This window comes from Oryzias melastigma, linkage group LG5, assembly GCF_002922805.2.
Source record: "Oryzias melastigma strain HK-1 linkage group LG5, ASM292280v2, whole genome shotgun sequence".
NCBI classification, from domain to species: Eukaryota; Metazoa; Chordata; class Actinopteri; order Beloniformes; family Adrianichthyidae; genus Oryzias; species Oryzias melastigma.
Window position 1 is genome coordinate 27,396,061 of NC_050516.1, and position 24,564 is coordinate 27,420,624.

General features: G+C 36.7%; 1 protein-coding gene across 2 annotated transcripts in view; it reads left to right on the top strand.

Annotated features, from left to right (window-relative positions):
• The window catches only part of atg7 (ATG7 autophagy related 7 homolog (S. cerevisiae)), a 103,527-nt gene that overhangs the window by 28,857 nt on the left and 50,106 nt on the right, over positions 1-24,564 (top strand). For both annotated transcript variants that reach the window (XM_024269326.2, XM_024269327.2), the window contains 8 exons: positions 477-565; positions 6,180-6,301; positions 7,100-7,190; positions 8,867-9,011; positions 11,866-12,024; positions 17,374-17,568; positions 19,795-20,040; positions 22,878-22,993. In XM_024269326.2, the coding sequence (XP_024125094.1) occupies positions 477-565; positions 6,180-6,301; positions 7,100-7,190; positions 8,867-9,011; positions 11,866-12,024; positions 17,374-17,568; positions 19,795-20,040; positions 22,878-22,993 (1,163 nt within the window). The remainder of the gene's footprint in view (positions 1-476; positions 566-6,179; positions 6,302-7,099; positions 7,191-8,866; positions 9,012-11,865; positions 12,025-17,373; positions 17,569-19,794; positions 20,041-22,877; positions 22,994-24,564) is intronic.

Sequence of the window (24,564 nt, forward strand, 5' to 3'; positions counted from 1 at the left end):
CTGCATGAAGCCCAATGAGGCAAATTTTCTTTGTGATTTTGGGCTTTATAAATAAAATTGAATTGAATTGAATTTGGATTTCAAATAATATTGGCCCTAATTTAGCTCCATATTTTGGCTCCTGCTAAGTTTTGATTAGTTGAAAACTGGCCCAAATGGCTCTTTTACTGTAAAGGGCTACAGATCCCTGGAGGGTGAAGTCAGTAGCATTATATTTTTATATTTTGTGCGTTTTGCCCAAATCACAAACTAAAAACGTTAAACTTCAGCAGATTACAAGTGAATATAACTTTAGATCTTTTGAGCTCAGTTGTCCACCATTCCATTATGTAATGTTAAGCTATTTTACCACCTCTCCTTCAGCAGAACTTATCACAAACTATTAAATGATTATCTAATCTAATAAACTGAAGTCTTTTTTTTGCATGAGCACACATTCCTCTGGTAAGGCAAACACACTTTGTTTGGTTTTGTAGGTGACTGTGGGCTTCTATGATCCGTGTACTCTGTCTCAACATCCTGGCTGGCCTCTGAGGAATCTGTTGGCCCTCTTGGCTCACCAGTGGTAAACTACACCTGCATTTCTATGTTTCTGTGTTCTGGGAAAAACATCACATATTACTCAGCCACTCAGAAAATGTACTTCCTGTTTGCTCTATAAGATGCTTCCTTTTACAATTTATTTTTAATACAGTGATTTCCGACCTTATTTTTATCTTGGACTCAGAAAAACACTTAAAGATCAATTTACAAGCCATTTTTTTTTCAACTATCTTCTCACGTATATGTTGATTTTCTTTCCTAACAAGCAATTTTATATATGTTTTTAACTGTAAAGAGCTCAGGCTTTACAACAGAATATGTAGCACTAGCAGAGTCCAAATAAAAAATAATAATATTAATAAAAATGTACATAGCAGGAAGTGCTGAAAATAAAATATATTATTTGTGTGTTCTGTTAGATAAATTCCTTTTTTTGCCTAAATGTCTGGCGGCACAGGAATGGTGTCAGGAGTTAAAAAGCAAAAATCCATACTGCAGTAGAATTGGTTGTCATGTTCTTGCTGATTTTGAAAGCAGCAATAATATTTTATAGATTTTTTCTCAAGGAGGAGAAATCTCTTCTTACTCTCTTTTACTCTGTTGCTTTAGCCTTTAGAATTTGAGTTTTCCAACTGGACTGTTGCAGCAACCCTGTTTTTGCTGTAGAACATTGTTTATGAAGCCTTCATCAGCACTGTATTTTCCTTCCCCTTTTAAATAATTTGCAATAATATTAAAGTTGATTGGCCAGTTATTTGAAAAATCATCTTTTTTGTATGAAAAAATATTGAATTTCTCATGTTCTCCTGCAGAATTGCTCATTTATAAGATAATGTTTGACCAGTAAACTGTTGGAAGGAACAGTTTAAATATTTACTCTAAGCTCAAGGGTGTAATACTCTAGGGTTGACTGTCTCATAAAAAAAAGGAAAACAGGTGGGTTTTAGTTTTATTCTTGCAAAAAAAAAGCCCTCCAGAAGCAGATTAATCACCAATCATCAATTATTGTGTCAATTGAAAAGATACATTTAGTTTAAGTGCTAAAAGCAGATGGTAATGCTGTGAAATCTGTTTATCACTGAGTAATTGATGTAGACATAGCAAACATGTGGTTGACCTGAAACATCCATTCGCTGCAATGAAACGGTCATAAAACTCTCTTTTTTTGTGGTTTATGCAGATCATTGACGCTCCTTCTCTGTTGTTCACTCAACCTTGTTAAATGATGTCGACCTTTATAACTGTGGGTCACAGCATTTATTTAGAAGCTGGTAAATGCTTCATATCTTGAGCTGTGGAAGCTCAGCTCTATGAAATCTTCTTTTGTAAATCAATTTGAGCAAAACAAGAGAAATCACACTGTCAAAAAAGGCACATCTAATTAAGTATAAAAGCTAATTTCCAGCCTTAAGTGACGCTCCTGAGCAGATGCTGCTCTGCTTTTCCCCCTTTAACTGATTCGATGTGTTCATCAGTTTCATATCTGACAAATCCTAATCACAAGCTTAAACACGCACAAGCTTACCTAACTGCTGTGTTAACACACACCTGATTGCGGCTTCCCAGAAAAGTGACAAAAATGGGCGCTTTAATAGAGGTCTGCAAACCTCCAGGGGAAACGGTTAATCAGCAGGTTGACAACATACGGCTGCTCCCTCTTAATTACTGAGAGCCGCAAAGTTCCCGCCAACTTTCCCACTCAACTTCTAATTTCGGCTTTTGACTAAGGAGGCAGGCTAAGACATTACACATCATTGTTCCTCTGAGGATTTTATATGCCTAGAAAGAAATGCAATATGCATTTTCTGAGTATCCTGTTTGCCTATAAAGAAAAAAACAACCTAAAAGTTGTCAAAGTAGCAAACAGTTGTTCATGGTTTTAAATTTTTTTACATTTTATATAAATTTGAAAATGATGTGAACCAAAATATCTAAATTATTATTTTTTTAATCCAAAAAAAATAAATGCATTTATTGGTTTGATTTATTTAAAGCATTGATTTTAGCCAAAACAACAAACTCAAATTCATTACAGAAAGAATGAAATGCATTAAAACAAGAAAATAACATAAATGTAAGAAGAAAAATAACATTATTACTCACTCGCTGAAGATATTGAAGCTTTTTGCTGAAGATGGTGATGCAATTTACCTTAATTGCTGAAGGGATTTGCTGAAAATGCAAAAACTATTTGCAAAATGTTACATTTGCTAAAAGACTAGAAAGTTTGTTAAAGAACTATGAAAGAGCGCTGAAGTTGACCTAAATTTCTGAAAAAAATGTTGGAAATTTGCTTAAAAATCCCAAATACATGCCATTTTTGCAAAAATATTTAGCGTGTTGCTTAAATATGAGCTAAACTCCAAATTAGCCCCAAAAAATCTTAGTAGATTAGCCTAAAATTAGCCAAAAAAAGCTAGTTCATTGCTTAAATACTCGATAAACTCCAAAATAGCCTAAAATTCCTCAGAAAACAAAATTAGCCACAAATGTTAGCCTGTTGCTAAAATAGAAGCTAAACTCTACATTAGCATAAAAAACTCAGTAGATGCCAAATTGCAAACAAAAAAAGTTAGCACATTGCTTAAATAATACCTAAACTCCAAAATAGCCTAAAATTCCTAAGTAGACAAAATTAGTCAAAAACGTTAGCCTGTTGCTAAAATAGAAGCTAAACTCTAAATTAGCCTATATAAACCTCAGTAGATAACAAATTAGCCAAAAACGTTAGCATGTTGCTAAAATCTTAGGTAAACTCTAAACTCCTTCAGAATCTGCTGGAATTACGCTGATCGTGTTAACATTTAAAAAAATTACAGTAAATCAAAGAACATAAAAACTGGAGCTTCAGTGTTAAAGGGTTATTTTTCTTACCCCATTGACAGATTGTTTTGCTTATTTGAACGTTTTTGACTTATTTCTACAGTGTCTGTGTTTGCAGTGTTGGTGAAAAAAGTGCAATAGGAAGACTTTTGACAGGGAAAACTTGAGTTGTCCGACATATAGAGAAAAAAAGATGGATCTACTGTGTTCAGGAGACCAGATGGAAAAGGAGCAACACTAATCGATCAGGAGCAGGTTCAAGCTGTTCTATCATGGCGTGGATGGAACGAGAATCATGAAGGAGGAGTTTGCTAAAAATAATCTCGGGGTGAACAGTGTCAGAGAGCGAGATGAGTCTGAAGGTGGAAGTTGAAGGTGTGATGTTGAATGCTGTCGGCGGTTTTGCCCCTCAGTTAGGATGTGAGCCAGAGGAGAATTGTGGAGGGGGATGGACGAGGTGCTCCGTGGTATCCCTAGAGGGGGGAGAGAGTGGTGCTCGGGGCACACTTTGAGAGACGTGGGTGAGAAAAACAGAGGTGACGGGGAAGTGAGGGCTAAGCTAGGTGTTCAGGACGGGAATGCAGGAAGCTGTAAAAAGAAGACACGGAGGTTCTTCTAGATGACTGGACAAGAGCTATAAGTGTTCAGGGAGATTGGGAGGAAGGTACTACCTGTGTCATCTGGAGTGAGGAAAGCAGATAAGAAGAAGTTCAGGAGTGTGTTAGCTCAGAAAAAGTGGGACACTGAGATGCGGCAGAGGGTGAAGGTGACAACGGCCAAAGAAAGGGCGTATGAGGAGTTGGAGGACACAAAGGAGGGACAGTAGAGGTGGATCTGTAAAGATGAACAAAGAAACAAGGACAGGGTTGTTGACAAGTTACACAAGTGTGATGGAAAGATGGAAGGAGAACTTCAAAGGTCTGATCATTTTAAAATTGTTAAAGAACCCAGTAGAAGAGGTGGATGCTGTGAAGCAGGAAGTAGCAAAAATCAGTGAGGAAGACAATATGGCCGCCACGACTAGTCGGTTAGACTGCGACAACTAATTTTATCATTTTTATGTTTTTACCTTGTTTATCTTTTAATTCCATGCAGTCCCTCATCAAATTTTAGCCACAGTGTGGTATTCATTTATTTTATTTTGTTATATAATTTTTATTGTTTTATTGTCTTTCAATTTTTATTGTTTTAACTAATGTTTTAACCTTTGCTGTGGCTCCTCAAATTTTAGCCTCAGTGTTTCCACTATTTTCTATTTTTTACGTCAAAACTTTCTTTTGTGAAAAATGGTTCCTTTGTTTCAGATGCCAACCTCATTTGATTTAATCTTGTTTAAATGCCAGAAACAAATGAAGGAAAGAAGCTGCATAATTCTTTAAATGTTTAATAAACCTAATAGTCCTTTTTTTTTAGTTAGCATATATCTTAAACACAGAAGACAATGAAGATGACGAGTGGAGTAGCATTTGGTCCTGCGGTAGTATAGAGAGATTTGTGGAGGGGGCAGCAACGTTGTCTCACACGATCTTGGTAAGTGTGAGAAGTGTTTTGAAGAAGGAAGATGTACAGAACTGTGGATGCTGCAGAGGAGTAAAGCCGATGAGTCACACAATGAAGTAGTAAGCCTAAAAATGAAGAACTGATATCATCATCACTTTGACGGCTAAACCACATTTAGCTGTCAAAGTGCGAAAACCTTTTCATATTATCTGCAACAGTTTTTATTTTTTTTTACAGGCCATGCTTGGTGAAACATAAAATCAGTCATTTCCTGACTTCTTTTTATGCATCAGTTATTAGTTGTCGCACAAATGGGTATTAATCCTAATTGTTATTTGCATTTGGAAGCAGGCAGTCTCTAAGCCTCACCAGTCTAGTGCAAGTCATTTGTTTTTCAAGGCACAGCTGGATGCAGAAAATAGATTCATTGCAGAAGGAAATGTGTTATTTTGTTTCAAGAACTCGAGAGCAAGAGCTCGTTTCATTTTAACACAGTAATTGTGTGAATGTATATTAAGCATTCACACAACAGTGAATCTCCTGCTCCAATCCGTATGTTTTTCAACACGTAAAAACTCGTCACTTTCAGCGATTTCAGCAATATTGGTATCAAAACGTTCAGCTCATTCAGGACATTACTGCTTTTATTTTTGGTATTCAAAAACTTAATATTTTTTAACTATTGAGCAAAATCATTTGGCTAATTTTCCTATCAAATGGTTTTTAAGCTAATTAAAATATTAGCTTATATATTAGCAACAAGCTAACATTTTTGACTAATTTCGCATTTACTTAGGTTTGTTTAAGCTATTTTAGATGTTTGCTAGTATTTTAGCAACATGCTAACTCTTTTTGGTTAAAATGTTTTTAAGTATGTTGGACTTTAGCTTATTTATTAGCAAAGTGCTAGGGTTTTTTTTGGCAAAAATTGGCAGAAAACTTGCAAATTTGGCATCTACTGATGTGTTTTTAGGCTGTTTTGGAGTTTGACTAGTATATTAGCAAAGTGCTAGCATTTTTTTTTTTTGCAAAAATGGGCAAATTTGGCATCTACTAAGGTTTAGCTCATATTTAAGCAACACACTAAATGTTTCTGTAAAATTGGCATCTATTGAGGATTTTTATAGTCAACTTAATTGTGAGATTATAACAGAATTTCAAACCATTTAGCATATTTCAAATTCAGTGACTACATTCAGCAAATAGCATTCACACTAACATTATTGAAGGTAATTCAAGTGACTACATTTTAAGATCTTAAAAAAGCCTCCTCTCCTCTTCCTCATTCTGAATGGGTTTGTGTGCTCCATCAGGGGTTCCAAGTTGGACGTGGTGGAGGTGCTGTGTTTCCGAGACAGAACCCTGCAGGGAAGCCGCTCCATTCAGCACAGTGTCATCTTCCAGATCCAGTTACCTGAACTCTCCAGCCATTCCGGTGATCCCAGTTTTATTTGTTTGCAACTTGTTGCACGACTCAATAATAGATGTCTCTGCTCATTCGGGCATTTGTAGTTTTGCTTATAGCTTTTTCTTGAAAAAGGCTTGAATTCATTCTTTTTTTTGAGCCGCTCTACTGCCCTGTTATCCTATGTTCTGCCAAACAAGGAAAGTTATTTGAATTTTAATAAAGAATCAGAGACGGGGATCGCTCTGTGATCTGTGGAAGCTTTCGATGAGCTAAGATCGGCAGGCTTTGTTTGCCTCAATCTTCCCCGTCACAGCAGTATGGCTTTTAATTAACTCACAGAAGATATATATTCATGCAGTGAAATTTGTACAGCTATTCGGTTTACATTTATGTTTAAAGGGATTAATCAATACCGTCTAATAAACCAAGTTCTAAATCCATAAGTGGACAGATGTGTTTACCATAACTCTAAAACTGGACATTTTAGCAAGTCAGTGAAAAAGGAGCATCACTTATTTCTATTACATTTTCTCTGTTAAAACTGGGCTTTTATTCAGTCTTCTTTGCAGCGTGTAGCTGCCAACGCCAGATTGTAGAGAGCAGTTAAGTGTTGCGCCAGCGTCTGCTGCAACATTAAAACCATTTGCTGTAGAAAAACAGTTTCTTTTGTTTTTTTCCTGCCTCTGACGTTCAAAAACCTTCAACGTTCGAACTATGATTCATTCCTAACTGCTTACATCCGACTAATGCGTTAAATCTTTTTAGTTTAAGGTTATTTGCAGTTGTAAAGAACATCACTAATCGACCTCTTCGCTCTAATTTTAGGTTGTCCTAAAAGTGTAGGTTGGGAAAAAAACGCAAAGGGAGCCATGGGACCCAGGATGGTCAACCTGAGTGAGTGCATGGACCCCAAAAGGTAAAAGACATTGAACCCTCGTTTCACTTAGCAGTCCTGTACAGTACGGTCTGGTTTGATCTGGTACTTTAAGTGTTTCCATTGTTAAATGGACCCATTTAACAGTTCTGACCCGTACCTCTTGAGGGCCCCCATCTGTATAGGTCCATAGAGAAATAGAACAGGATGGTTGGGGCGAAGCCGCTTTAGCTGCTCACTGATTGTCCGAAAGTGACGACATTAGAAAGCATCAGCATCGTGCTAAGCTAGCGTTTCCTCTTTACGGCAGTATTCTTTTTAGCCACACGCAATCTTCTTTCAAATAACTTTGAATTCCTGTTATACACGATGTACACAAAGTAAAGCAAGAAAAATACATTGTTGTTGCTTTTCTAGTCCTCGCACTGCAATGATGCAATGACACGCCACACCACGCATGCACCGTGAAAACAAACCGCTCAGAGGAAGCGAGGCCTAACTGGGTTGAAACACTCACCAGAATTAACTGGATCGTCCCGTACTTCTCCTCCCGTACCGGAATGCTCAGTGGAAACGAGGTTTTGGACGATGGATTCTGTAAAGCAGTGGTCTCTAACCTTTTTCAAACCTTGGACTAGTTTATTGTCAGACAATATTTTCTGTCAATCAGATTTTTTTATTTATCGTCTTGATTCCCTGAAGTTTCGTGAACAAAATGTATCTTCAACATCTGCAGCTGCTTTAAAGTTTATTTGAACACTGGATTTCATGTAGGAACCATTAAAATGTGATATTGATTTTCCAGTAACAGATAATTTTGAAAGTGGAAGCTACAAAATTGAACACCAACTTCAGCCTCGTACGACTTTTAAGATGCGAGGGATTTAAAAAAAAAAAAAAAGGTTGCTGAAACTGATATTTTCTAAAAATAATAATAAAGTTGCAGCATTAGACAGCTGGTTCTCAAATGATATGCATTATTATTATTATGGTTTAAGATAAGATAATCGTTTATTTGTCTAACATTGGGGAAATTCCAATGTTTCAGCAGCCTTACAAATACAAATAGAGGTGGATAGTATGTACATAGGACAAAAAGTTAGACGAGTCACAAATCTTTTCCAAAAATAAAGTTATAGTGCGAGAACAAAGATATATAAAAAGGGGGAAATTGCACTTGTGGTTATAAGTAAGATGACTTAGAAATCACACGTGTTTTAAAGTGGCAAAGAGGAAAGTGTAAAGTAAAGGGACTGAAGTCAGAAAATGCCCAGTTTGTGGTAACAACTGTCCCAATGAATTCATATTTGGAGTAAAAACTCCTAGTTTTTGTCTCTTTAACATAGATGTCTTTTATTTTGAAGTCAAAGGCTTTTCTTCTGTTTTCTTACTGGCTATTTTCTGCAAAAAGAAACTTTCAAATATCTTTGTTTTTTGTTGGTTTTATTAGCTTGGGTGAGTTTAGGTGGTTAAAAAAGTACTGCATGGTTTTTTAACACATCATGCATCAAGAATAAGTTGGATGTTGTGTAGTTTTCCAAAATAAAACTTCCTTCAGATTCAGATTAGAAATCAAATGAAAAACATATATCTTTTTTTTCTCTGTGGTACTGGAACCGGTCTGGTATTGGTCTGACGCCCGTGAATTGGAATCTTTTGCAGTAAATGAAGTAGTTGTCTATCCTACGTTTGTGTTCTAACTTCTTTTTGGATTCCAGGCTTGCAGAGTCATCCGTGGACCTGAACCTGAAGCTGATGAGGTGGAGGCTGGTTCCGTCCTTGGACCTGGATAAAGTGGTCAACACCAAGTGTCTCCTTCTAGGTGCTGGGACATTGGGCTGCAATGTGGCACGTACTCTAATGGTAGGACCAAAAAAAAAACACTGTATTAACCATTTAACACCAGAGCTCCAGTGTTTATGTTCTTTGATTCACTGGAATTATGTTAATCACGTTAACGGTTGAAAAGTTAAAGATTTTTTGTTTTAGCGTCACCGGTGGTAAAGGGTTAAAAGCAAATTTTAAACTTAGCTGAGCAAGATTCTGATGAGATTCATCGCTCCACTGTCAGGACCAGCCGGTTAACTCTCGCTCTTCTTACTGGGAATTCAACCCAGACTCATGGAACTGTTAGCACAGGAGTCCCTTTGGAAACGCTCCGACTTCAGGACAATATTGTTTTTGAAAAGTGTTACAGTTTCATGAATGATTTCCAGCATCATCATCATCTAATCATCTGGGGGATTCTGACAACTAACAGAAAGGGTTTTCAGTGTGTGGCTTTCATAGAGAAATCATTTTATTGATTTTGACTTGCACACTGACTCACTTTAGGTCAGACAGAATTGGTGTATTGTAATTAGGGTTGTCACTTTATTGGATTTATTGAAATTATTTAAATACAGGCATCTTAGCGAAATATTTTTTTTAAATCAAGTTAATCTCATTTTTGTGTCGCATGGTTTCTTCCGTGTTAGTGCAAACCTGAAGGAGCCTTTTATTCTGTTCAAACCATGGTCATTTATGAAAAAATAAATAAATTAGTTGCATTACCTGCAGTAAGGCTAGCTGTGAATGAGCTGAAAGTAGTCGCTGAAGATCCTGAAGTTTTTACTAAAAATGGTGATGCATTTTACTTTAAATCCCGAAGGGATTTGCTGAAAATGCAAAAAACTATTTGCATAATGTTAAATTTGCTAAAAGACTGGAAATGTCATTAAAGAACTATGAAAGAGCTGAAGGTTGACCTGAATTTCTGAAAAATGTGTAGTAAAATTACATAAAAATCCCTAATACATGCCAATTTTGAAAAATGTTTTAACGTGTTGCTCAAATATTAGCTAAACCCCAAATTAGCCCAAAAACGTTAGCATGTTGCTTAAATACTAGCTGAACTCGAAAACAACCCCAAATTCCTTGCTAAACTAAATTAGTTAAAAGTGTTAGCCTGTTGCTAAATTGAAGCTAAACTCTAAATTAGCTTAAAAAAAACTCAAATTAGCCAAAAAAGTTAGCATGTTGCTAAAACATTAGATAAACTCCAATTTTTTGAAAATGACTATAAAAGATGAAAACATAGCCCATGAATATATTTAAAGGCTTGTTGGTAATCTACTTAAAATGTTCGTTTTTAATTCCTTTGCGGTTAATTTTGATCAATATTTCAAAAACTATAAAGTTTAGAAATGCCAAAAATACATGTTATGAACAAGTTGAACATTTTGATAGTAAGATTGCTGAAATCGCTGAAAGTGTGATTGAGTTTTTACGTACCGAAAAACGTACATAAAAGAGCAGGAGAATTAGCATTCACACAAATAATTATTAGAACTTCAGTGTTTTTATATCTTTAAGACTATTTTTAATTTATTTTTACAAAAGTGGACTATTTCAAACATAGTGCATCTCGTTGTCATGGTAACATCTTCCCGCTCCAACCACTCTCTGCTTTTTGCTCCTTTTTTAAGCAAAGTGCAGCAGGGGTTGGTGCTGCAAACGGCTCCAACCTGCTTCAGGCGGCTCACCTGACTCGGAGTTGTTTGCAATGCTTGCTGTCTCTTGAAAAATGATCATCAAGAAAAGTAAAAAAACAAAAAAAATAATTTCAGAGGTAAAGTCCACCTCTTAGCATTTGTTTTTGTCCAGCTGATGAAACTAAAGTTAAAAGAAGAAAAAAGAAGCACAAAAGACGTCCTACGTCCAAATAGTCCAATTCCCCCGTAGTGTTTCAGTTCTTCCTTCTTAGGTTCTCCTCTCTATTTCTTGTCTGCTTCATTCCAGTCTTTAAAATGATCAAATTTACCTAAATACGTTAAATTAAACTATAAAATCACTCATGTCTTGCTGTTGTGGTAAACTGTGGAATAATATATATCACTATTTAAATTATGGTATTAATAAGAAGTTTGAAGTCATTTTTTGGATTAATCTGAAAAGTGTTCCTACTGTTTTTTGATGTGGTAAATTAGAGCACTCTGAACCTGGTGGTTTTCTTTACTTTTTAATTGTTCAAGATCTAAAAGAAAATAACCCCTCTGTGGTGTCAAAGTAAAGGTTGAAAGTCTTTTATAACAAAAAAAAACTTCATAAAGCCACCTTTTTTAATTTATTTTGATCTTTTACTGCGCTACACTGTCACAAATTTAAACAAAATACCTCAAAATGAGGAAACTATTAGGTAAAAAAAAAAAATTGCACTAATCGATTAATTAGATTAATTAATTACAGGTCACGATTAATTAATCGCACAAAAATTAATCTCTGACATCACTAATTGTAATCCTTTTTAAGTAAGCAATGAGTCAACATAAGGGGAAATGGAGACGCAGTTGTCTGGATTAGAATGTAAAATACAGAAATATAGAAATACAAAAAAGTGTCTATTGCAAGATAGGAACATTGGTGGGGAGCAATCCCGCCCCTCTTTTCCCCTCCTCATTGCAGAGCTGGAGCAGGCAGCCTGATACCCGCCCAGTGAGTTTCCTACGTCTCTAATTCGCTCTTTTAAAATTGCTTTTTTTCACAGCAATTTGAATAAAGAAATATTCAGAAATGCAAATTTGAGCTGAATTTTCTTATATATATATATTTTTTTTTTTCATCATCAGAAAAGTCCTCAAAAACATATAGAAACACAAAAAAAAAAGTTTTAAAATGCTGCTAACTTCTGTTTTCTTGGACTTGTAAATTGTGGCTGGTTTTGTCCTCTCTTTGGCAGGGATGGGGCGTGAGACACATCACGTTTGTGGACAACGCAAAGATCTCCTACTCCAATCCTGTCCGGCAGCCGCTGTATGAGTTTGAGGATTGCCTTGGAGGAGGGAAGTCCAAAGCCACAGCAGCAGCCGACCGCCTTACCAGAATCTTTCCTGGTGTGGTGAGTTTGATTTTAAGCTTCAATAAAAAAAAGAAGTTCTGAACTTTTTCCCCAAATTTCTCCTTTTTTTTAATGCATTATAAAAACTGTACGTCTTTTTGGTTTGATCCCCCATCAGTGAAAGCTTTGTTCCTATTCAAATGCTCATGTCTGAGATATGATAGTCAAGCCTGGGAGAAAATGAGAATCTGTTATCTGCATATTAATGCTGCTGGTTTCATTACTTTACTAATTAATGAGTGGATTCTCTGGAGGAGATAGTTTGTTATATTAGCAATTGAAAAAGTAGCCAATCATTCAAAGCAGGGCTCAGATATGCTATGATAGAGCTTCGTCATTACTAGGCCACTTGGAAATGCGTGGACTGAGTGCGTATTTTTAATAACAATCATGGGACTACACCTGCGAGCTGGTTTCTATTCATAGATGTGAGTCTGCAGTATGATCCTGTATTCCTGACTGAGAATTTGCTGGCTATTTTTTTTCATCCTTTCTCTAAAAAACCCCTTTGTTTGTTCTGAGTAAGCTGGATGCATCACGGAGGACTCTTCTAACCCAAACCTAGTGCTGAATATTTCCTTTTTTCCTCCAACCTCCACAAGAATATCTGAGGAAGGTTTCAACTGATGGAAAAAATATTTTTTCGCCCCCTTTTTTTCGTCCATCACGCCACAGAGCAAACAACCAGCCGGAGCTATTTTGAGTCTCTTTGCAGGTGCAGTAACTGCCACTTACAGCAGCTTTAGTTACCTGTCAGTGACGGCTGTGACAATGCCTTCAAGTTAGAAGCCTCATACGTTGCAGCACAAAGAGCTATGGAGATGGGGGTGGTGGCTGTTGGTCCGGTTTTCTTTCTGTTTATGCATTAAGCCAAACAAGACACATTCACTTATGTTATATGTCTCCATATATGTCTCCAGAGGTCAAAACAGGACTCTTAAGGTTAAAAATTTAATGTAAATTGAAAAATCAGGATGTAGCTGCCTCATAGCTTTTATTTAAATATAGTAAAGTTCAATTAGCAGCATATTCGTAGTCTACTAATTGTTACACTGTCTGATTAGGGGACCATACCAGCTAGTAATATGTTTAGAGTTTTATTAATAGTAAAAACATATATATGGCATATATGGCATTACCGGTGATAATGCTAGTGTGAATGCTGTAAGCTGAATGTGGTTGCTTAGGCTGATGTTGAAACTGAAAATGCTAAAGCCGAAAGCTTGCTAAAATATTAGCTAAATGCTAAATTAGCCAAAAAAATGGAACATTTTTAATTTTCCCAAAACAGCTAGCATATTGTTAAAATATTAGCAAAACGCCAAATTATCCCAAAGAACTGGAAAGATTTCCAATTTAGCCATTTTTTTAGCATTTTGTCTAACTTAGCCAAAAACAGGTAGCATGTTGCTAAAATGAGCTAAACTCCAAGTTAGCCTAAAAAGTCTGCAAACATGTCTAATATTACCAAATTAGCTAGCATAATGCTACAATTTTAGCAAAACCCCAAATTAGTCTAAAAAACTGGAAAAATGTCTAATTTTGTCATTTCAAAAGCTATAACATTTATGAATACTAAAAGTACACGTAGTAATGTCCTGAATGACATAGACATTTTAATACCAATATTACTGAAATTGTTGAAAGCGTGATTGAGTTTTTATGAGCCAAAATACATATGGAAAGGAGCAGGAGAATCACTATAGTGGGAAAGCTGTAAAATGTTTATTTAGTGTTTGGTTACCCTTTAAGGTTAGCAATAACATGTAAAAAAAAAGGAAAAGGTATCAGAGTGAGAACGGTTATTCTGAGAAATATAATGATGAAATATCCGTTTATTTAAAGGGATTTTGGCTTCATGGATCCAGCGAGTACTTCCTGTTTGGAACGTGAGGGGGGAGGGGTCGCTCAGTCCAGGTCTCATTTATAGTCAATGTGTGAACTTCTATTGTTCTGCTCATTATTATACTTACAGACAAGAATTTTAAACATTTAAATGTTGAATGTTGTCAGTTTAACAGAATGAGCCTCTATAAACTTGAATTTAGTTAATCAGGAAATATTTTGAAATTTCAAAGTATATTTTAAGACTTCAATCACCCGAGCTAAACTGTTGCAAGAAATAGGAAAGACGCCAACCATGTGAGGCACTTTTGTCTCTTCCATCACTTCTGACCGCCTGACTCATCCATTGTTGGATTTTTTTCCCTTGAATTTTGACTTCAAACCTTTTTTGAAAGTTTCGATCTTTTCCGTCAATACTTTTTCTTCCTTCTGGTAATGAGATTTTGGTGCGTTTAGATAGAAGTGTGGAAGACAAGAATACACAATGTGGCATGCTTCACACAATGCACACACAAATAGGTGTGATGAAAATGTCTTGATATCCACGTTTTTTCATTTGGTACCTGCTCGTTTTTTCTCCTTATTCTTCTGGGAGTAAAATGGAAAGTTACAGAACGTAGGTTTCAAATCGGTGGAAGGTCGTGTGCTGCTGTTATTACAAGTCCAGACACTCCAGCTGCTCACACATCTCGCGGTTCTCTTAGTGTGGGTGTGCACCTGCTGTTCTTTTTCCTGCTGCTTTTCCACTAACACAAGGGCATCAGGTGGTGAAACCACAGAAATGCATTAATTGAACTCGGAGAATGCGGTTCAAAAGAGGTCGCTAAGTTGAGAAGGTCAGCATATTTCGTATTTTGTCTGTGGACAAGTGCTGCCATCTGACATTTATAGGATTGCAGGAAGTGCTGGCACCGGCTTCTTTCACTCTCTTGGAAAATCTTTAGCTTCAAGGGCTTGCGGGTCAGTGCCGGTGCTGCATCATTATGAAATGCTCCTTTACTTCCCTGAAAATGAACAATAGAATCTTTTTTTTTCTTTTTCTCGTCCCTGCAGGTCACAGATGTTTATTTTACTAATTGGACGATTTATTAGCACCTCGACAGTGAGAATTCGGCCCCCTTACTGCTTAGCAACACTTGCGTCAAAGTGAAATGTAAATTCAGGAGCAGCTCCCACTCTTGCTAAGAGAGCCAAGATGCTCTAATTCATTTAAAGAGCCACTCTGTCGACTTCAAATCTCACACTTCATCTCTGCCCTTTTCCCTCCTTTTTCTTGAAATGACTCTTGACGTTGTCATTTTCCTGGCTCTCACATGTCCAGTCCTTCACATGGACGCGGTAATCACGTTTGCATTTGGACAGAAGATGTCTAGGTCAGTGCTTTAGCCATCAGATTCAATGATAATTTAGGGCTACAGCAGATTGGTGTGTACTTGTACAGAAGGCTGAGCCCATTTCTATGCAGAGTATTTAGTCGGAATGAGGCAGAAATCTGAGAATTTCACTGAATGAGTCCTGTTTTCATTCAATTAACATTCATTTCCATTTTGAATTGAGAATACAATTTTTCTTTTTGTATTCTCAAGTGTTTTGCACTCTGATGCAGTTGATGTATTTCTAATATCATATGCAAATAAATACAGTTTTAAGCATTATTATAATACATTTGCATAGAAAATGTACTTTATTTTCACTTAATTGGCTTTTTTTTTCAAAACTATGATCAATAGAACAATATTTTAAATATAATTTGAAACCTTTCACGTTTGGATTTTATAAATAAACGTACAATTATTTTTTGATTGAGAATAAACACAATCTTCAATCCAAAGCTGCCCAGTTCTTCAAACTCTGATCGATGCAGCACCTTTACCATAAACTATATGCTCCCCAGATCTGTAGTCCAGTATTCTTATAGTACTAAAAAACACATAAACATCAACGTTAGAAGGTCCCCGATTACCTGCAGGATCGTTTCCTTCACCACATGTTGAGTGTCACTAATTGTAATTTCATTTGGAAGAAGGCAGACACCTTAACAAATCTGAAAGCCTGAATAGAAGAATGGAAATGTGATCTTAGAGCAGGATCATCACAAACAGAAGACAGAATTATTTGCTTGGAAGACAAAAAAATTATTTTAGAAACACTCAATTAATAAAATGTATTGATTGATTTGGATAGTAGGACAGAGTATTCAGGTCATCATAAAAAGGAAAAGATTAAGTTAATATACAAGAATAAAGTATAAAAAAAGTTAAAAATGTACAAGAATAAAGTTGCAAAACTATTTTAAAAAAGTCATAATTTTACAAGAACAAATTTGTAAGATTATGAAAAAAAATTGGAATCTTACAAGAAAAAAGTCATGTTTTTTTTAAACATAAAGTTGGTTGTGTGAGAGTCCATCCACATTAAATCTATCAATGCAGCCATTTATGGTGATACCTCATAAATGTATGACTTTAATCTTGTAAATTCTTATTTCATAACCTCTGAAATTATCATTTTATTTTGATATAACATTTACTTTTTTTGCTTTTTACTAATAACTGCATTACTTTTTTCTCATAATTTTACAACTTTATTGTTTTAAAATCTTTAGTTTTTTCATATAATACTAAGACTTTATTTTAGTAAAATGTTACGTTTTTTTCTCATAATTGTACAACTTTACCCTCATACATTGTTGAGATATTTTCTCATAATTTTATGACTATTTTTGTAAAATGTTAAATTTTTTTCTCATAGTTTTACAACTTTATTATCATTAAATGTTTAGTTTTTTCTCATAATGTTAGGACTTTATTCTCCTAAAATGTGGATTTTTTCTCACAATGTTGCAACTTTAGTTTCATAAAATGTTGAGTTTTTTTTCATAACTTTACAATTTAATTCTTGTTAAATGTTGAGTTTATGTTTCATAATATTACAACTTTATAATCATATTTTAAAAAGTTTTTCCTCATTATTGTACAACTATATTCTTGTAAAATGTTGAGGTTTTTCTTCATAATATTACAACTTTATTATCGTATTATATTAAGTTTTTCCCAATAATTTTAGAATTATTCATAATTCATTCTTATAAGATGTTAAGTTTTTTTCTCACAATTTTATAACTTTATTCTCGTAAAATGTTAATTTTCGTCTCATAATTTTGCAACTTTGTTTTCATAAAATGTTTTTTTCTCAAAACGGTACAACTTTATTTTAATAAAATGTTATGTTTTTCTCATAAGTTTATCTTATCCTCAAAAAATTTTGAGTTTTTTTTCAAAATATCGCAACTTTATCCTCATAAATAATAATATCCTCATAACATCATGACTTTAAGTTTTTTTCTTAAAGTTAATTTACAACTTTATCCTTGTAAATCTTTGAGTTTATTCTCATATAATTATATTTCTGTTGAGGCCTCAATACTCCATCACAGTATGGTAATTGTAACACTCATTTCCTTTGGTTTCTTTGACGATGTTTGTTTTTCTCTTCCACTGGCAGAATGCGAAGGGTTACAACATGAGCATCCCGATGCCTGGCCACCCCATCAATTTCTCACAGGCCACTCTTGCTCTGGCCCAAAGGGATGTGGAGCAGCTGGAGAAACTCATTTCAGAGCATGATGTGGTTTTCTTGCTTATGGACACCAGGGAGAGCCGCTGGCTGCCTACGGTGATCGCTGCCAGCAAGAGGAAGGTAGGAAAAAAACAAGACGACCCACGAATGAATGCACCAGTCACGATGGAGGCTGTGGCCAATTAGGACTCCACTTCTGATATTTAAATCCAATGATTACTGACGTAATGACATGCAATTCAAAAGTGGACACCTGCTATGAAGTATGACTGGCAAATTACCCTAATGCTTTGTAATGGGTTTTAGCCACTTTTAGCTCATCAGTTGGTATTGTGGGTTTTGCTGGGCAGTGAACTGCCACCGTGCCGTACCCCCAGGAAGCAGCTGTTTGCAGAAAAAAAACAAAAAAGCTGTGATTGATCCACTGCCCAGCACCGAAAAGCAGATGCATGAACGGATCAGCGGGCAAGTTAAATGTCAAGCACATGCGTCTGTCACAGAAACAGAGGAAGACCAAAACAAACGAGAAATCCTGGCTGAAAACATCAGCTCATCCTTTAGCCAAGGATATTGGATCAAAGCTGCAGCCTCATGACTGTGGAGTGATTCCTAATATGAGTTTTGATGAACTCCAAACACCCTTAAGTCATTAAATCCTGATAAGTTTTGAGACATTTTTATTGGTATTTGAAAGTAAGAATTGATAGACACCAATAAAATCCACTTCCTGTTTTTTCCTAAATTATATTAGTTCCACCAGAAAAAAAAAAAAAAAATGAGATTCATAATCCGAATGCCTGAGCTCATCTCTACGGAGCACATCCTGAAAAATAAACACGTTAAAGGTTAGTGGGGAAAAAAGTAAAGTTGGAACCGACATTTTATTCTTCAGGAAGCTCATTCAGAGTGGTGCTTTAAAAGGAAAACAAGGTTTCAAAAGACACTTCTTAGAGGCTTTGCATTGTTTGAAGACTGACCCCTTTAACCTGAGCGGGTTTTAGTTTGGAAAACCTTAAATACACTGGCACAAAAAGGGGGAGAGAAATGACTTCAGACTATGAAGGTGTCGCGTCTCCAGGTCACACGGCCCATCTGCATGTTCTACCTCACCACAGGTGTGAAGAATCGTCATACGAGTCTGCAGCTCTAGATATTCTCTCTGAAGTTCTGTGGTGTGCCTGGAAATCAGATCAGAGGTCTGCATGTTTGGTTTGGCAAAACTGGTATTGGCTTTAGAAACACACTGGCTCAAACCAATAGTTGGTTATATCAAATAAAAAAAAACAATACATGAAGAAAAGGGTAATAAAGGTAACAGAAACATGTATTAACCGGAAACAGAAATACATATGCTACCTTAGATTATTTCCTTTCAATTTATTTTCTGATCCGGAAAGAAGGTTTATTTTGGAAAACTGCTGGATTCTGTTCACAACATCCGAGTTCGTCACATGACTAGCTGGATTGCTAAGCTAGTAGCCCAAAGCTCACATCCCAGAACGAAGCTGGAACTCTGCCCCAGTTTGTTAGTCCTCTTCCTGCCAGTCCATCCTTTGTAGCTCACCCCGAAGGGCTGAACTACCTCATCATAAAAATCTGCAAACTCTGGACGGACTCATGTGATCTCCGGTTGCTTCTCTGGTGGCATTTTCTTGTTGCCAAGCGACAACAGCTGATTGTGTTAACGACGCGCCCACAGACTGGAAAAAAAGTGTGTAAAAAACAAGTCCATGTCCCTCAAAACTGTTAACAATAAGAAAATGAAAAAACAAAAACACAAAAACAAATAATCTAACACTATGGTGTGGTAACTGGCAGCCTCTCGCGGCGCCGGTTCGCTCCAAAGCAAATTCCCAGTTCTGAAAATGTTATGGTGCATGGCAATAAAAATGTGTTTGGTTCTGATTCTTTCAGTCCCCTGGATTGATGTTGCTCATAAAAGTCTGGTTTGAAATGATTAACTTTGGAAAAAAAAGCTGCAAAATCCAAACATTAAAACTAAATCAATGAAAGTATTAACTGGAACATCGTTTACAATAAGGAATGAGCCTGACTATGTGTGATAAGGAAAGTACTGGCAGACATGATCTGAACTCACAGATTATAAAAATAAAAAAAAAAAAGAAACACTCACATAAAGTGAAAAGATTTACATGCACAGCATGATGCAGGCAGCACAGGAGGTCATCAATGAGAGCATCAAACTTCACTAACATTTAATGCCAGCATTTTTTTGGTTTTGTTTTTTGCTGACTGTTTTAACAATTAAAGGGATCCACTTTTAATGTCAGCTTGAACCAATCAGCCCGTCCTGCTGTAACCTCATTGTTCCGTTTCTCTCACCAGCTGGTGGTGAACGCCGCTCTGGGCTTTGACACGTTTGTCGTGATGCGTCACGGCCTCAAGAAGCCGCCCGCCAGTCAAGGGGTTTCCACGGGGACCGACTCCTCCCCTTCCTGCTCGTCCGCTTCTTCTTCGTCATCCACACCAGCTGGCTCCGCTCCCAGCGTCCCCGGCTCCTCCCTCTTCTCCAACATCCCGGGACACAAGCTGGGATGTTATTTCTGCAACGATGTTGTGGCGCCAGGAGATGTAAGGACGACTTAAACTGTAAAGCGAGTTCTTATAAATATGATTAAGATTTAAATCAAGGGTGAGTACTGATGAGGCTTTTAAAGAGGCCATACCAGGATTTTCACAAGTCTTTCAGAGTAAACTATATCCATATATATGATTATATATTACCTTTGGAATACTAAAAAGTAATTATAAAATATGAGTTGTTTTTGCGAACTCTTTTCATACTCGGAAATAAAATGACTTGATCTCTGAGGCTCCGCCTTTCGCTCCTTGAGGGTGCCGCCCATTTCATGACGTCATAATAGAGCCGTCCTTGTGAGCATGTCACCCATGAAAAAAAACATCTGTTTTCTTTTTTTTTTTTTTTTAATATTGATGTACATGGCGTTTATCCCCAAAATGTGGCACAGAAAGAATGGTGATGGCTAATGTTTTTTTTTTTTTTTTTTGCTGTGAAATTGGGTCAAAAAATGCAGATAACAACCACAAATTAACATTTCAGGATTTATTTCCCCACCAGGAAGTAGTCTGCTCCCTTTCTCCACTAAGAAACAGTCTTCTCCCTTTCTTCCCGAGGAAATGATCTGCTCTCTTTCTCCACCAGAAAATAGTCGGCTCTGTTTCTTCACCAGTAAAATAGTCTGGTCACTTTCTCCACCAGGAATTAGTCTGGTCCCTTTATCCACCAGTAAATAGTCCTCCACCTTTTTTTGCCTGGAATTGGGCTGCTCTCTTTTTCCACCATGAAATAGTCTGCTCCGTTTCTTTACCAGGAAATAGTCTGGGCCCTTTCTTTCTCCACCAGTAAATAGTCATCTCCCTTTCTCCACCAGGAAATGGTCTTCTCTCTTTCTCCACCAAAAATAGTCTGCTCCCTTTCTCCACGGGGTAATAGACGTCTCCCTTTCTCCACCAGGAAATAGTCTGCTCCCTTTTTCCACGGGGTAATAGACTTCTCCCTTTCTCCACCAGGAAATAGTCTGCTCCGTTTCTTTACCAGGAAATAGTCTGGTCCCTTTCTCCACCAGTAAATAGTCGTCTCCCTTTCTCAACCAGGAAATGGTCTTCTCCCTTTCTCCACCAAAAAATAGTCTGCTCCCTTTCTCCACCAAAAATAGATTTCCCCCTTTCTCCTCCAGGAAATAGACATCTCCCTTTCTCCTCCGGTAAATAGACATGAAATGGTCTTCCCTCTTTCGCCACCAGGAAATGGTCTGCTCCCTTTCTCCACCAAAAAATAGTCTGCTCCCTTTCTCCACCAAAAAATAGTCTGCTCCCTTTCTCTTGCCTTCTTCCCAATATCGCTTGTCTGCTTGTGCCATTCTCAAATATTCTGAAAATCTGCATGTCATGCAGATTCCTCACCAGAATGTTCTTTTGCGTGTGCCACCGCACAAAGTTTAAATGCTAAACCGAATGAGCTAGCTTCGCGGAGAAAGTGCTTGTGTTAGCCTGGGGGAGGAGCAGTCTCTTCCTGGAGAGATCGGTTCTCAACTTGTGATGTAAGCATGTGAGGACCCGCTCGTTTTTGTGGGTATGGGAGGGGCTGCTGTCGAGAGAACAGGTTTTTAGAGGATTAGAGAAGATACTTTATTACAGACTCAAGGTCCATTTGCCACAAAGACACAACAGATAAAAGACTTAAAAGCAATAAAATAAATATACATGTATAACTCAGATTACTCAGAAATGTGTAAACAAATCAAAATAACGATTTGGGGTTGTATATATTGAGGAATGAACATCATAATGCACTTTAAAGCTCAAAAAGTCGTTTTTTTATGGTATGGCCCCTTTAAAGTTTCTCAATATTTACCAAAATAAGATGCTGCCCGCAGTGAAATTTTTCAACAGGATCCACATAATTCCAGTAGATTCTAAAAGAGAAAAGCGGCGCCGCTTTTCTCCTTTAGAATCTACTGGGATTACGTGGATCGTGTTAACAATTAAAAACATTACAGTAAATCAAAGAACATAAACATGTGAAGCTCCGGTGTTAAAGGGTTATCCCTAATTTTGAAGATGAGGGCGGACTAGAATCAGCCTGTCCACTTGTGAAAAATCCCACCGCCCACACGCTCTGCTCTCGTATATATTCTTTATTTGACCCTTTTTGTCTTGTTTCCACTTTGTACCATTAACAAAAGTTTGACTTGAAGGCTGCTTATTAGCGGTGAAAGGCCAGAGCCATTTGCTTCTTTCGTCTTTGACTGGTACCACATGACTGCCGGCGGCTTCCACCCACAGTCACAAAGGTTAGAATTAGAGTCTGGATCTCTTGAATCTGCTAAAAGTGGTATTTTGTTGGATGATTTGATAATTACTTATAAACAATGTAATGGAAATAGAAGTAGCTCGTACAAGCGTTCTGTTGCTGATTAAAGTCTTGTTTCATTGATCCGTTTTTATGAATGGGTGAAACCTGTTGGGTTAATCTCGTGGGTTTAATTTCCCCTCGGCTGAGCAGTTGATCAACCTCTTTACAGCCTAATTTGGCAGTCACTATTAGATGAAGTGCTGTGTAATTTCTTTTTTGCACCAACGCTAATGGCCCAGCCTTCCAGCCATTTGCTTTACCCCACATCCATCCATGTTGGCTGGAGCTGTTCCCAGCAGGTACTGTGATATAGTAAATAATGGAGCCCAAATGAGGGTCCCAGTTAAGAGAGGAGTGCAGCTTTAAAAACTTATTAAGCAGAAATACAACCATATTCAACATTTGATCCACAGTTTTAGCTCCAGAAACCATTAATAAAAGCATAATTTAAACAAAGATTTTCCATCACAACATGCTTTCTCATCATTGTTGTCACTATGCCTCCTCTTATTACATTTGTTTTTGTAAACAGTCTACTCGGGATCGAACCCTGGATCAGCAGTGTACCGTCAGCAGACCAGGCCTGTCCATGATAGCTGGAGCTTTGGCTGTGGAGCTGATGGTGTCCATGCTGCAGCACAGTGAAGGGTAAGTGTGTTATTGTGTGAGGTTTAAAAAAAAATAAAAAAAAATGATACATTGCATTCATTAACAGAGGAAAGCAGCTTTTTTGTGTTGCACCTTTCATTCACATGAGCAACTGAAAGAAGCTTTGCAGGGATGCAGAACACCATGGCAGCATTCAAACTAATCCAAAAATAGAAGATGGAATAAAAATCAAAATGGTGCAGCAGGTCAATCTAAGGGTCTAGTAAAAAAGGAAAAAAAGGCATTGTTGAAGGATTTATACAGCCCTTGATTGTGTCCGAATTCCCCCCCAACTACTAAAAATCTATATAGTGTGCTGGATTTTAAAGGTAATTCGGACACAGTGCTCACAACTTTTGTCGTTTTTCATACCTTATATGAGGTCACCGATTTCATGAAGTGAAAATTGAATAAATACGAACATTTCACGACGTTTATTTATGACTCCATGAAAATGTGGTTGGTTTATTCAAATTTTGCATTTAAATATGTTTGTTTCTTCTAAATTGTTCCACCGCAATGCATTGTGGTCTATATCTGCTAATCTAGTGAGCATCGATGGACGCTAGTTTTTTGCAAAGACTTCTGGGAAATTTCAAGTGCACTTGATTTTGGAGTTAGTAGATTCGCACAGCACTAGAAAATGGCAAACGCACGATATAGGGCACTATATAGTGATTACAACACAATCTTTGTTGAAATTACAAAAAGGCCGTTTGTACGGTGGCCCTGAAGTGTAACTTATAATAACAATTAAACTCTAAGATGACAACAACAAATAAAAAACAAAAAACATGTACATTTTAGAAATAAAAGCAAAATTCCCAAAACCAAAATGTAAAAAAACATTTCGGAAAACAAAAGTAACAGGGTCGGGGGGGGGCAGCAATTTAAGCAAAGATGCTCAGACTTCCCTCTTCCGACCACTTCCTCCAGCTCCTCTAGGGGGACCCTAGACGTAAAAATAACAAAATAAGAAACTGGAAAAGGTAGATATTATAGGAGATCACTCATTTAATGATTATGTTCAAGGAGAAAACGTGAACAAATGTCATCATCCAATCAGTGATAAGCATTGACATCCCTTAAATACCTTCTTTTTCAGGGTTTTTTTTTTTACGTTTTCTAAAATTTTATTTTGAAATTTGGAAATTATATTTGTTTTCTGAAATGTAATGTTGCTTTTTAATATATATGTTTTGCTCTTCAAATTGTCATGATCATTAAAGGGTAACCAAAGCCTGAATCAACTGTTGATCACTGTAAATGGGTCTTTAAAAGTGCTGTCTGTTGGTCATTCCCAAATTTTTGACAAATTAAAATAAAATTCTTTAATTCTTGAAAATATAGTCAAATATCGTCAGTTTGCTGCCCCCTAAAGGTTGAATCGATGTGTTACAGTTGAATTTGGGTGGAGTCAGCCTCCAACTTCCCTGTTTGGTGACCCTTTAATTTGTTTTTGCATTGAGGGATTTGTTGATGTTATTTGTACTTCAGGGCCTCCGTACAGTTGCCTAATTGAAATGACAGTTGAAACATTGAAAAGAAAAGAAAACGAAGTCAGCTCAGTT